Source organism: Equus caballus, chromosome X (genome assembly GCF_041296265.1).
Source record: "Equus caballus isolate H_3958 breed thoroughbred chromosome X, TB-T2T, whole genome shotgun sequence".
NCBI classification, from domain to species: Eukaryota; Metazoa; Chordata; class Mammalia; order Perissodactyla; family Equidae; genus Equus; species Equus caballus.
The window spans coordinates 126,973,826-126,985,980 of record NC_091715.1 but is presented as its reverse complement, the minus strand read 5'-3'; the positions used below and the strand labels follow the sequence as shown (position 1 = coordinate 126,985,980).

At 41.3% G+C, this 12,155-nt stretch overlaps 1 protein-coding gene across 3 annotated transcripts in view; it reads left to right on the top strand.

Moving 5' to 3' along the window:
- USP26 (ubiquitin specific peptidase 26) overlaps nt 1-9,317 on the top strand; it is a 53,220-nt gene extending 43,903 nt beyond the window's left edge. For 2 of the 3 annotated variants that reach the window (XM_070256653.1, XM_023633212.2), the window contains one exon: nt 4,285-9,317. In XM_070256653.1, the coding sequence (XP_070112754.1) occupies nt 4,354-7,107 (2,754 nt within the window). In that variant the 5' untranslated portion in view covers nt 4,285-4,353 and the 3' untranslated portion in view covers nt 7,108-9,317. 3 annotated transcript variants of the gene reach the window in all.
- Nucleotides 9,318-12,155: the final 2,838 nt, after the last annotated feature.

Below are 12,155 nucleotides of genomic sequence, written 5' to 3'. Positions count from 1 at the left end.
ACTTTGGAATATGGTTGTCATCCATATGTTTCGAATCTGATGTGGGAGTGGCACGGGGGGTATGTCACTACTGCTCAGCTTTACTTTGGGCTGCTGTATAGAATAGTCACATAGTGTTCTTCAGCAGAGTCTTAGAGAACTGATACGTTCTAGTTTAAAATCTTCTAAAAACGAGCAATCAAAGGTAGCCCTAAAAACCTTTGAGTGATGAAGTAGATCAAGAAGGGGGCTTAAGCTTAAGGTGTGCTAGGAAAGTGAGCAGTGGTTAGACCTTTCAGCTGTGCATCAGCAAAATGGTTCTCAGCTGTGCATTAGCAACATGGTTCTTGATCTTCACTTTTCATTCTCAGCGGGCTAAAGGAAGTCTCCTTTGTTCTGGAATGAAATGTAAACAGGTTGAACTGTGAAGAAGGAATGATGAATGTAGACATTGTTTTGGAAACACATGTCTCAACTGTGTTTTGAGGGCAGAGAGTAGAAATGCTATGAGGGTCTTAGATTTTCAGCCATCATCAGAAAGAAGGGACTTTATTTTTGTTGGTGAGGAAGATTGCCCCTGAGCTAACATCTGTGCCAGTCTTCCTCTATTTTGTGTATAGGACGCCACCAGAGCATGGTTTGAAGAGTGGTGTATAGGTCGGCATCCAGGATCTGAACCCATGAACTCCATGCCACCAAAGCAGAGCGTGTGAACTTAACTCCTATGCCACTGGGCTGGCCCGAACAATTTTTGATAATTACGGATCAGCTGGGATTGTACGATTTTTGAATGCAGACTGGAAGTGGTTCTGGGGTTGTAGGTTCTCTCAAGTGGTTGAAATAGGAACAATTAAGACTGTCTTTTTTTGTGGAGAGGAAATAGTTTGAACTGTTACTTAGCATCTACAATAGGACAGTGAACTATAAATATTCCAGATGACTTGAATTTGCTATTGTGCTTGAATGTTTTTATGGCCTGTTTCCACCATGATAAATAGGATTATTCTCTTGCTAGGATGCATACACACTTTTGTATATGGGTAGGTGCACTCTCTACTTTACTGAACATAGGTTGATAGATAAAATACTTGATAAAACAAAAATCTGAATTTATGCTCCACCAATTTTGAGGTTTTGATAATTTGGAGAGGAACTGAGCACAATTTTTCTTTAGTGTTAGCCATAAAGGTAGAGCTTGCTGAGCAAGATAATAACATAGACAACAAGATTCAGGAAGAATATTTAACTGCGTAGGAGAAAACATAACTTGCAGTCAGTTCTTGGACACATGCTTTCTGATACAAACATTTGTAGTAGTGCTAAGTGGTAAGCTGTTCATTAATTCAGATTGGTCCACTACAGAGTTATTCAGAAAGTTTTAATTTTGAGTGATTAAGTACATCTGAATCTTCACCGCTGGTTTTGAGTACAGGGAGACAGCTCAGGTTGTGTGGGCCCTGTGGCCAGAACTGGCTGCAGGAGCCAATCTAAGCTATAAATGATGGGCAGGGAATTGTTATTCTTACACGTACTTTTGTCAGTGAGCCAGGTGCTCTAGAGTTAACCATGGTGTCAGTGGGATGCTAGTCACTAATATAACTTCTTTGGAGTCACTGGTGTATCCTTTGGAGGGCTAAGTATGAAAGAAGCAGGTGGCGGGGGCATTGATCTCTGATACCATAGTCTAAGGTTTAGGCTTGGCTTAATGGTAAATATTTGTCAGGAAGATCACTAAACATTGTCTTTTTGAACATATTTGTACAGTGCTCAATACCAATGGGCTTATGCTGTTGGCCATTGGAAGGAGCCATTCTATTTTAGGGAGAAATATTCATTACCAACAGCATGATATCTTGGTTGTTAGGGAGTAGCAGTGTATCTGAAACCCATTTTAATGTCATCTTAGAGCAGTTAGGACTTTGGGAATGGTTCCTTTGCTTACTTGGCACTCAAGAGTTTGTCCTTGCCTTGAACACGTTAGCACAAGTTTCGTGAGTGCTCACATAGGATGTTCAAGATGTTTTTGGAAAGGTGGGACATTTGGCTGGAGATTCTGTATTTTTCAACCATTTGTAGTTGATATAGGATGACAAGCAGAGTTGCCCATGTGGGGCTTTTTTGGTTGATCTTCTCTGTCATATTGTTGGAACACTTAGCGGTAGGTTAAGTTTTCAGTTCTGCCTTGAATTCTTACCTATAGACTGTGGTGATCTCAGTGCACTGTCCTGGTGCTATTCCTCATAACCTGGTGGGATCTTCTCCTTCCCTACATCATCGGATTTGCTGTCTTACTGTCTCCTTTTACTTACTTTCTGCTAGAGCGATGTTAGAGACCTCGCAGGATACTGAGCAGAATCTCCAGAGGCATCTGGCTTGTCGTGAAGCACACTGTGTACTTGGAAGTATTAACATGTAAAGAATTGGGGTTACAGATTTATCGCTTTGTGAGGCTAATTAAAAGGTGCTAAGATGTCTTCATGAATTATGTGTTTGCAAAAACCTCAGAACTTGTTTGGGAGTCCTTGGACTGAAGTTCAGAATGGATGGCGGTGAAGTTCTCAAGCCAGAAATGACCAGACCTAATTTAGCTTGTGGGAGGTAAATATCAGGTACTTCATGTTAGCTGTAAAATGTAATCAATTGGAGGAGAATGTGGAAGCAATTCTAGCCAATCTGAGAAAGGACAGTGCTAGACCGTGATTATAAAAATGGTTCCTTTACCATCTGAATTCCATGTAATCTGGAACACAAACATCTCATGCTCATTTGTCCAGTCCTGTAATTAGCCGAAAATGCCTTGTACTTGTCTATAGATGGCTAGGTATGTACTGAAGGTGTTCAGATAGTATTTTCTGGGAAAGAGAGCATAAGACCCAAGGCCTGCTAGAAGGTATTGCATGTGATTTTCCCGTTGCCTATGTTGATGGCCCAGATTTACTGTAAGGCCTCATGACAGTTCTCCTCAGTCTGGCTGACCCAGGGAATCTACCGGTGATTCTATTTTAGACAGGTGAATAAAAACATACTTGCAGGTATGAGGGAAGCAGGACTAAAGATCCTAGAGATGGTGTTGTTTAGTACATAATTCACCCACGTTGACAATAACCAGTTTTTCTATAGACCATATGATGATGCATTAAAAAACAGAAAGTAGAAATTGGTTAATTGGGACTTAATAAGAAATTTATATATGTTAATAATAGACCCTTGAATGCTGACTTGGTTTTACCTCTGGTATAATGGCCAAAAGGGCGCCAGGCCATTGGTTTCTTCCATTTTGAACCTGGGGCATTCTTCACTCTGCATGGATTATACTGACCTTGAAACTTTGAGCATGCCTCCATAGGAACTGTGAAGCCAGCACTAGAACCAACAGGAAACTCCACTCGTCATATCCTGTTTCTTGTAAATTCTTTATGCTGTGTGTTTGCTTGTTCAATAGTAAAGCATAGTAAACACAATCTTGAACTGAGTCTCAGTCGTCATTTTAACCAACTTTCAGAATTGTGATAAGTTTTTTGTGGTCTAGCTCAGCATGGCTTTAAATTTTCAATTACCCTGCACTTATAATAAGAATGGGGTTGCTTAGAACATACCACGTAATCTTGGCTTGTTGGAGCTGGAGGTAGCCAGTTCTTTGGGACATACTTTACACAGTGGTAGTTTAGGCCCCCACATGGGGTAGAATGTGAGGGCCTCCACTAGTGCCGCATGAAAGAAAGGACCATAACTAGATGTGGAATGAGGTAGATCAATCTACTTTTAGTGGCCTGAGTATGAAGTCTTCTAGATTTCTGGACATCAAGAGCTATTCATCTATTAATTGGGTCGAGGGCCAGGTAGTGCCTCTCACTTTCTTATTCATTTATTGTGGTTGCCCGGTGGGGTCATTCTATGACAGTAGGATTAGCATATTATATGCATACACTTGAGACACACTGTTCATTATGCTCTTTGGCTATGTGTTGAAAGTCAAACATTTAATGATTTCGGTTGAAGTAGGGCAATTAATCAGAATGGAATCTAGTATTGCAGTGGAAAGGAGATTTAGGGTATGGGAGTAGAGTATGAGTTCTGTCCAGGCATTTTTCTGATAACCTAAATAAGTTTTCTTGATGTTTTCCAGTAGCACCCTTGCCTTGGTTGCCTCATTCAACCATGGACAGCTCTTGAAGGGTATTGGGTTTATCACTAAAGAGGTGGATATCTAGAACCGGAAGAGGCTCTGGAATAAAACCAACATTAGAAACAGGATCATTCTGTATAGAGAACTAAAGAACCATTTCTTTGGTGTTGTCTCTACAGGTGAACTTGCAAAACAAAGCGAAACTTCAAGATTGTCAATAATTCGTGTATTTTATTTGTAAAGAAAGCATGGCTCCTCTAATTGTACATGGCTTTGCCCAAATATGGAGTGGGAATATTAGGATGTCTAAGACGAAAGAAGCATACATTCGAACAGTGGAAGACAAGAAGAAAGTTATTCTGGTGGTCTCTTTTAACACTGGAGAATATACAACTTTTCAGCTAGTTAATATTAAAAATGTGGTCTTTAGATCCTATGGAGAAAACGAAAATCAGCTGAATTTAATTTTCCAAAATGATGACTTCTTATTTATTGAAAAATTATCCTTGAGAGATGGTAAAGAGTTGAAGATGTTCCTGGAGAGTTTCCGTAAAAATAATGAACTACCCATGAGACCTGATAGGGTTGGGGGTGTCTTTGCTAGCAGGACAATACAGAAGGAAATTAACAAAACTTCATTTCACAAAGTGTGTAAGAAGTCAAGTAGTGGATCTTATGAGACAGGAGAAGGAACTGGAATACCTGACCTCCAGAAGATGCCTTTGTTTACATCAAAATTACCAACACGTACCTGCGAAGAGTTATTAGAAAATCGATGTGAGAAAGGGAAAAGGAAACTATCGTCTGCTTCAGAGACGAATGAGGACATCCCAAAACAGAGTAACTCCATCGGAAACAAGAAATCCAAGACAAGTCTCTTGAGGTATGTAAGCCACAATGAGAAGAAAAAATTGAGGTTAAAAGAGTCGCGAGAGAATAAGAAATGTGGATTTTCACTCAAGAGCAATTTCACTGGAAACCCCTACATAGATGGCACTAGTCTTCCCCGAATTCTGTATCAGAAAATGTATTTGGCATTTCTTTTGGAACCAAAGTATAGTGAGGATGAGCCAGAGTGGCAGAAACTCAAGATGAGCTTCGAAATTTACCCAGAAAAAGTATGGGAAGGCCTTCCCAATTTGGGAAACACCTGTTACATGAATGCAGTTTTACAGTCCCTATTTTCGATTCCATCATTTGCTGATGATTTACTCAATCAGGGTTTCCCATGGAGTAAAATTCCCCTTGATGTTCTTAGCATGTGCTTGGCACAGCTGCTTGTTTTGAAAGATATTTATAACATAAAAATCAAGGAGAAGTTACTTATGAGTATTAAAAAGATCATTTCAGCAGTTGCAAAGATATTCTCTGGCAACATACAGAATGATGCTCATGAGTTTTTAGGTCACTGTTTAGATCAGATGAAAGAGAACATAGGAAGAATAAACACTATTTGGAAGGCTAGAAGTGAATCTGAGGAAGAAAACTCACCTCAACAGGTTTTTGCTAGCAGTGCTGCCACCGAAGTGCTCGTTTGTCCTGTCGTCACGAATTTTGAGTTCGAGTTGCTGCGCTCTATTATTTGTAAAGCCTGTGGTAGAGTTGTTCTCAGGACAGAAGTGAATAATTATCTCTCTGTCAACCTTCCCCAGGGACCAAAAGCAGTTCCTTTATCTATTCAATCTACTTTTGATCTTTTCTTTGGAGTGGAAGAGCTTGAGTATAAATGTGAGAAGTGTAAGCACAGGAGGTCTGTTGCAGTGCACAAATTCAGTAGGCTACCCAGGGTCCTTATTATTCATCTGAAACGCTATAGCTTTAATGAGTTTTGCTCATTAAGGAAGGATGACCAGGAAATCATTATTTCCAAATATTTGAAATTGTCTTCTCATTGCAATGAAAGTACCAAACCACCTCTTCCCTTGAACAAGAATGCACATATTAGGGATCTCCAAATCTTAAAAATCTTTCAAAAGATACATTCTGAAGCCATCAGTTCATTGACAGCTTCAACGAAGTTGACCTTGGAATCCAAGTCTTCCCTGACTCCACATGCTGGATCAGGCAAAGAGTCTGAACCACAAAAATACCAAATTCTCAATAAAGGAACAAGCAGAGAACAGCAGCAAAAAGACCTGGGAAAATATTCTAAACTGAATATAATAGAGTCCAAATTGTTAAACTCGGGGCATGGAACAATCATTGAAAAAGAGCTGTTAGCAGCTAGCTTAATGATGGGTCTGGAAGACACCTCCTTTTCTCTGACCCATGAAGGGGAAGGCAAATCTCACAGTGGTCCAGATACACGTGTTCATCCTCAGGAAGTGCTTGAACATCTTAAACTAAAGAAATATGAGAAAACCCGTATGTTTGTAGATTTTGAGAGTGCCACCGAGACTACTAAAGATTTTTCTGAAGATAAAAAAGCCAGAATTCCAGAAGGATACCCAAAAGTGGCTAAACAGATCCAGCAGTGTAAAAGGATGAGAATCTATGAACAAGCCCTTCGGCAGGCACTGCTTGAAAGCCTTCCAGAGCCAGATGCCCAGTGGCACACGGAGAAGCTTAGAAGACCTACAGAAGTAACTCTCCAGGAGGCCAATGTGAGTTCCCTAGGTGCATTGGGTTCCAATAAAAACCCTGGAAACAAAGACGTTTTAGATAAGGAGAAGACAGAAACCAAAGCCAAGAAACCAAAAAGAAATGCCGAGATCAGAGACAGACATGCCTATCAACTCATTGGTGTGGTCAGCCATCTCGGGCAGACCCCAAATTCAGGCCATTATATCAGCGATGCCTATGACTTTGAGAGACAAGTCTGGTTCACTTACAATGATCTGCAGGTATCAAGTATCCAAGAGGCTCTGATGCAGGAGGCTAGGCTTTGCACAGGGTACATCTTCTTTTACATGCACAATGAGATCTTTGAAGAGCTGTTGGGAAGGGAAGAGAAGTTCCGGTCTAGTAACGCAAAGGCAGGGGAGACCCCTCAGGGGGAATAAGAAGAACAGACTCCTGGCTGCACAGATCTGCTTGACTGCCTCACTGGCTACCACTTCCTCCATGGAAGGATAACTTCCATCTAGCCAATGATGAAGAGGCAGTTAGCATCCAGGGGCAAAGTTCAAGCAGAAACACTTATGGAGAAATCTCCATTCTAACCCTGATACAGATACCTCAATCCCATAGTCCCAGCTGATAAGCATTAATTTTCCCCTATTAGGCTATCATTGTGCTTTCCTTATTCTAATGCAGTGGCTTTTAAGTGCAGCATCAGGAGTATGGAGGAACTTGTTAGGAATAAAAAAATTCTTAGATCACAGACCCACAATTCAGAAACTCTGGACGGGGCGCAGCAACTTGATGGAGATTCTGATGCTTGAAAAGGTCAGAGAGCCACGACTAGTATATAGAGTATTTTGGTGTATTTTGCTGTTGTACATTTGAATTGTTTATATTATGTAAAGGGATTTGATTGCATTTTTTGCTGCTTATATTCATGGATGCCTTTCCTTTGTAAACTTATTCAAGTCAAATCACACACACACAAAATCACTCTTCTGCTGATCATACTCGGCAATTTGATGGAAAAAAATAATTTCTGGAGTCCTAGCCCAAGAAAGAAAAAAAACCACAGCCATTTGCTGAGGTCCTGGCAATAAAAAAATGGTTGCTGGGGTCCTGCCAATAAACAGTAAATGAAGCTAGTAACTCATGAATCCTCTTGGGCGTATAGAGACGAGACTAAATGCTGGGTCAAATCTCCAAATTGTTTGCCATACTCTCTCTTTTCCTTAGTGCCAAAGGAGCATATACCCTCAAGCTTAAACCTTGAGAATGGAATTGATTTGCCTTCAAGAAATTGACCTATTTTCCCTGTTCACATGCCACAAGCTGTTCCTGGTGATCTGAGCCCACTGTGCCATTTTGATCTTCTCAGAGGGACACTGGCATTGTCTCAAAGGAACATTGATTACCAGAACTTTATCTGAAGCCGTGAACAATCTTTTGCATTCAGCATTACAAGACTAATTCCAGATTTCTTTTATTTTTCTGTGCCTTACAGCATAGTAGTAAACAATACATACTTTAAAGTGGACTTGTACAATTTGAAAGTCATACTTGTTATTGATTTGATACAGTGTCAAAAAAACTTGCACCTGGATGTGATCTCCTTCTGGGTAAAAGTCTCCTGGTTCCTAGATGTATTTTTTAGGGACTCAGTATTATTCAGGAATTTAGTAATTCTGATGGTAAGCACATGCCGTCTCTGTAATGTAGCCTCTTCCTGCCTTCGAGGCAGTGAATCTGTAACGTGTTGTACCTTTGTTATAAACAAATGACTTGTACTAAGAGGCTTTCTCCCATCACAGAGAGGGATTGAATTTTTGGTCCCACCTTTGCAAATATGGGTGTTCCCCCTTGTTTATGGGGTATGGTCTTAGTACAGCTGTATTAATCCAAGAGCTTATTGATGCTCTTAATCCCAGAGGCCTTTAAAGGGGTAAACCGAAATTTAGTGGTGTGGGAAGTTAGAAAATGCCCTCTAAGGGGAAAAGCAGACTGCCAAGTTTGGGAATTATATTTAGAAAACAGTGCATCTAGAAGGAGGTCTGAATGGGACCTGAAGATTGCTAAGGGAGATAATGGGGAGTTTCCTAGATTGAATTAATCACTCTCATGGAAGAAAGTGTTGCACACACAATAATGAGAGATTTGTTTAACTTTTGTAGTACTTCAGCCGCTGGAGAGATTGGAGGATAAGGCTGGAGTGACATTTAGAGGACTGGAATGACAATTTGCTTTCCCAATTTCAGCCTCTTGTCTTCTCTAGAATAGTTAAATCTAAGTCCAGTTACACGGGCATCGAAGCAAGAGTTTTATTAAGAGTGTGGGAAAAGTTATTTTGTTTTGAAAGGAGAACGAGGATGCCGGTAGTTTTAGAACATTTAAAAATTTTGAGTGTGACTTATAGAGTATTATACATCCTGAGTATGCTGCTCTTCAGCATGTAGCACTTCCAAATGCAGGGCAAATCAAAAGGTGAAGAAGGTGTTTGGGGTATCCTGGACGGAGGATCTGTCCTCCTGGACAGATGGGTGGGGTGGAATTGATCATTGCCCTGTCAGAAGGAATTCTGAGTGCATAATGAGTAGCTGTATACCATCTACCCTGTTATATTGTTATTTCAAATTAAAGATTAAAAGAATTTTTCAGTGACTCAGTGGCTGTTATTTATTATGGATTTTAATTGGCTCTCTAATTTACAGATCAGGTTTCCAGGTAATCCATGGATATGAAAACTTTCTTTGACACTCAGTGTATTAGTTTTCTATTGCTTTCGTAACAAATTACCACAAACTTAATGGCTTAAAACAACACAAATTTATTATCTTATAGTTCTGGAGGTCAGGAGTCTGAGATGGGTATCACTGGGCTAAAATCAAGATGTTGAGGGGCTGGCCCAGTGGTGTAGTAGTTAAGTTCGCATGCTCTGCTTTGGCAGCCCGGGGTTTGCAGGTTCCAGTCCCAGGTGTGGACCTACACACTGCTCATCAAGCCTTTACAGCATCCCACATACAAAGTAGAGGAAGATTGTTACAGATGTTAACTCAGGGACAATCTTCCTCACCAAAAAAAAAAAAAAAAAAAAAAGATTTTGGCAGGGTTACAATCCTTCTGGATGTTTGAAGGGGACTCTGTCTCCTTGCCTTTCCCAGCTTCTAGAGGCTGCCCACATTCCTTGGCTCATAGCTTCATCCCTCCACCTTCCAATCCAGCAATGTCGGGCTGAGTCCTCACATTGCCATATTTGGTTCTCCGTCTTCTGCCTTCCTCTTTCACTTTCAAGAACCATAGTGAGACTTGGCCTAGCCAAATAATCCAGGATAATCTCCCTATTTTTCAGATCAGTTGATTTGCAGCCTTTATTCCCATCTGTCTTGTAAGAATAAATTCACAGGTTCTAAGGGTTAGGATGTGGACATTTTTGTGGGGCCCTTTCTCTGCCTACCACACAATAGTAAAAGTTAATGGAAAACTATCATGAGAACAAAAAAGCAGGATGATTCAGGACTCAGACCTTTGGGGAATGGTTTTGGTCACCCTACCAGGTAAAGAATCCAAAGCATCTGAGGTTTTAGCCGAGGGTGAGGGAAAATTGTAATTGATAATTGAAGAACTAGGACCTTGAGACCAATTCCAGAAACAAGGGCTCTAGTCGCTTTGCATATTTTCTCTACATTTATTATATTTGTGTGTCTATTTGTATATACTCACCATTCTTTTCCTCTACCCTGATTTCTATTTTTTAGTTTATGCACAAGTTATTGGAGGTGAACTTTACAATTTAGTCTTTAGGTAACAGAATATCCAATTGGTGCCTGCCTGAATTTGAGGAATAATTAATTAAGCTTCGAACTCTGAGTCATCTAACTTGGGGGAACAGTGATAATGGGTAAAAGGACTGGTGTATCTTTTAGGTAGGAATATGGAGTTTTGCTGCTGTAAGGGAGTGCAAATGTATGTAGAAGGGTGCATATGGAAGCTGAGTAACCAAAGGGATGGGTGGTTCCAGTTATCGATCTATTGCCTCTCAGCTCCAAATTCACCCTTCAACACATGCTCTGTGATAATGGACAGAATTCCTTTGGGCATTTCTCCTTTACAGTAAGAACATGTTGAGCTTTCTCAGTAGAAGGTGTGAGAGGTACATTGCAAGTGGAAGGGGCTCTCCTGCTGTTTCCACTTGTGGAGAGGGGTTAGCAATGTGAGCTGTGATCGTGAGAATATCTGGTGGTGCACTAACCCAGCCTCAAAACTAGGATGTGTGGGCCCTGGTGACCTGACAGCTCCCTCCTGGCCTGGCAATGACTTCCCTGCTGCCTTCTCAACCTGGACCCCATGAACTCTAGGGCTCTAGCCTGCACCAGTGCCCTGACTCCCTTTGATCATGTACCCTTCCCAGGCTTGTATTCCACAGCTCTTCTAATGCCCAGCCCTCCTGACGGGAGTCCACACACTCCAGGCCTCCTGTCACAGCAGCGCCCTCAGTTCCTCTGCATGACTGAGTGCCTGGCCGTTGGTGGTAGGTCTGCTTGTGCCCTGGGGGATTACCACTGGGGAGCCCACTCCCTCTGCGTGCCTGTGCATCCATACACTAGCTGAGGCTTGTCTGCATCTTGACTGCACTCCAGATGGTTGCTTCCTGCTTGCCTAGTGACTGCAGACCATGTCTGGCTCAGGCCAACTAGCAAAATTCTCTGCCATCCAGTAGGCTGCAACTACATTTTCAACAAGATCTGAACGCTAGCCCTGGAGATCAGGGCCCCTTTCCACATTCGTCCTTTCTTGGATACTCTCCCTCAGCCCTAGAATACACTGTAGATTACAATGTAGATTTTACTCATATCCTATAGTTACCTGTATCATAGGTTAATAATTCTTTGTTTTAAACTTCTATGTAGTTTGTATCTCCTGACTGGACACAGACTGATATAAAGGCTGAGTATGTGAGCTATTCCAGCACTAATATTCCAATTAAATCCAAAGATTGTAGTGCGAGATTCTTTGTTTTGATTATATTTAGTGTTGCTTTTTGATGTAGAGCAGTGCAAAGAAGGCTGGATGGAGAACCATAATACTCCAGTTGCTGGTGCAACCTTTGGCAAGAGATGGCTAAGACACCAAGCAAGCACCCCTTGTTTTCATGCTTCATCTGCTATGTGCATAACACTCAGGACCACTAGATGGTTTTATGGGATGACTGCCCTTCAGACAGGTTCATGCATATCAATGACAGGGGCCTTGGGCCAGAACGTAACACTCCAGTGTCTACATTCATCCTCTATCAACCTGGTTATACTTCTGCTCCCCGTGTTGACCCTGCCTAGTAAAAATATTTCAGAAGAGAAGTCTTAGAAAAGTACATTTCTTTAACCTAGCAGAATGGATTGTTTTCTGCCCTGAAAGTTTGAGTGGCAGGCAATCAGTAGCAGGACCGTGACCTTCAGGTGACGTTGATCACCACTTTGATTCAGTGGCGATGTGT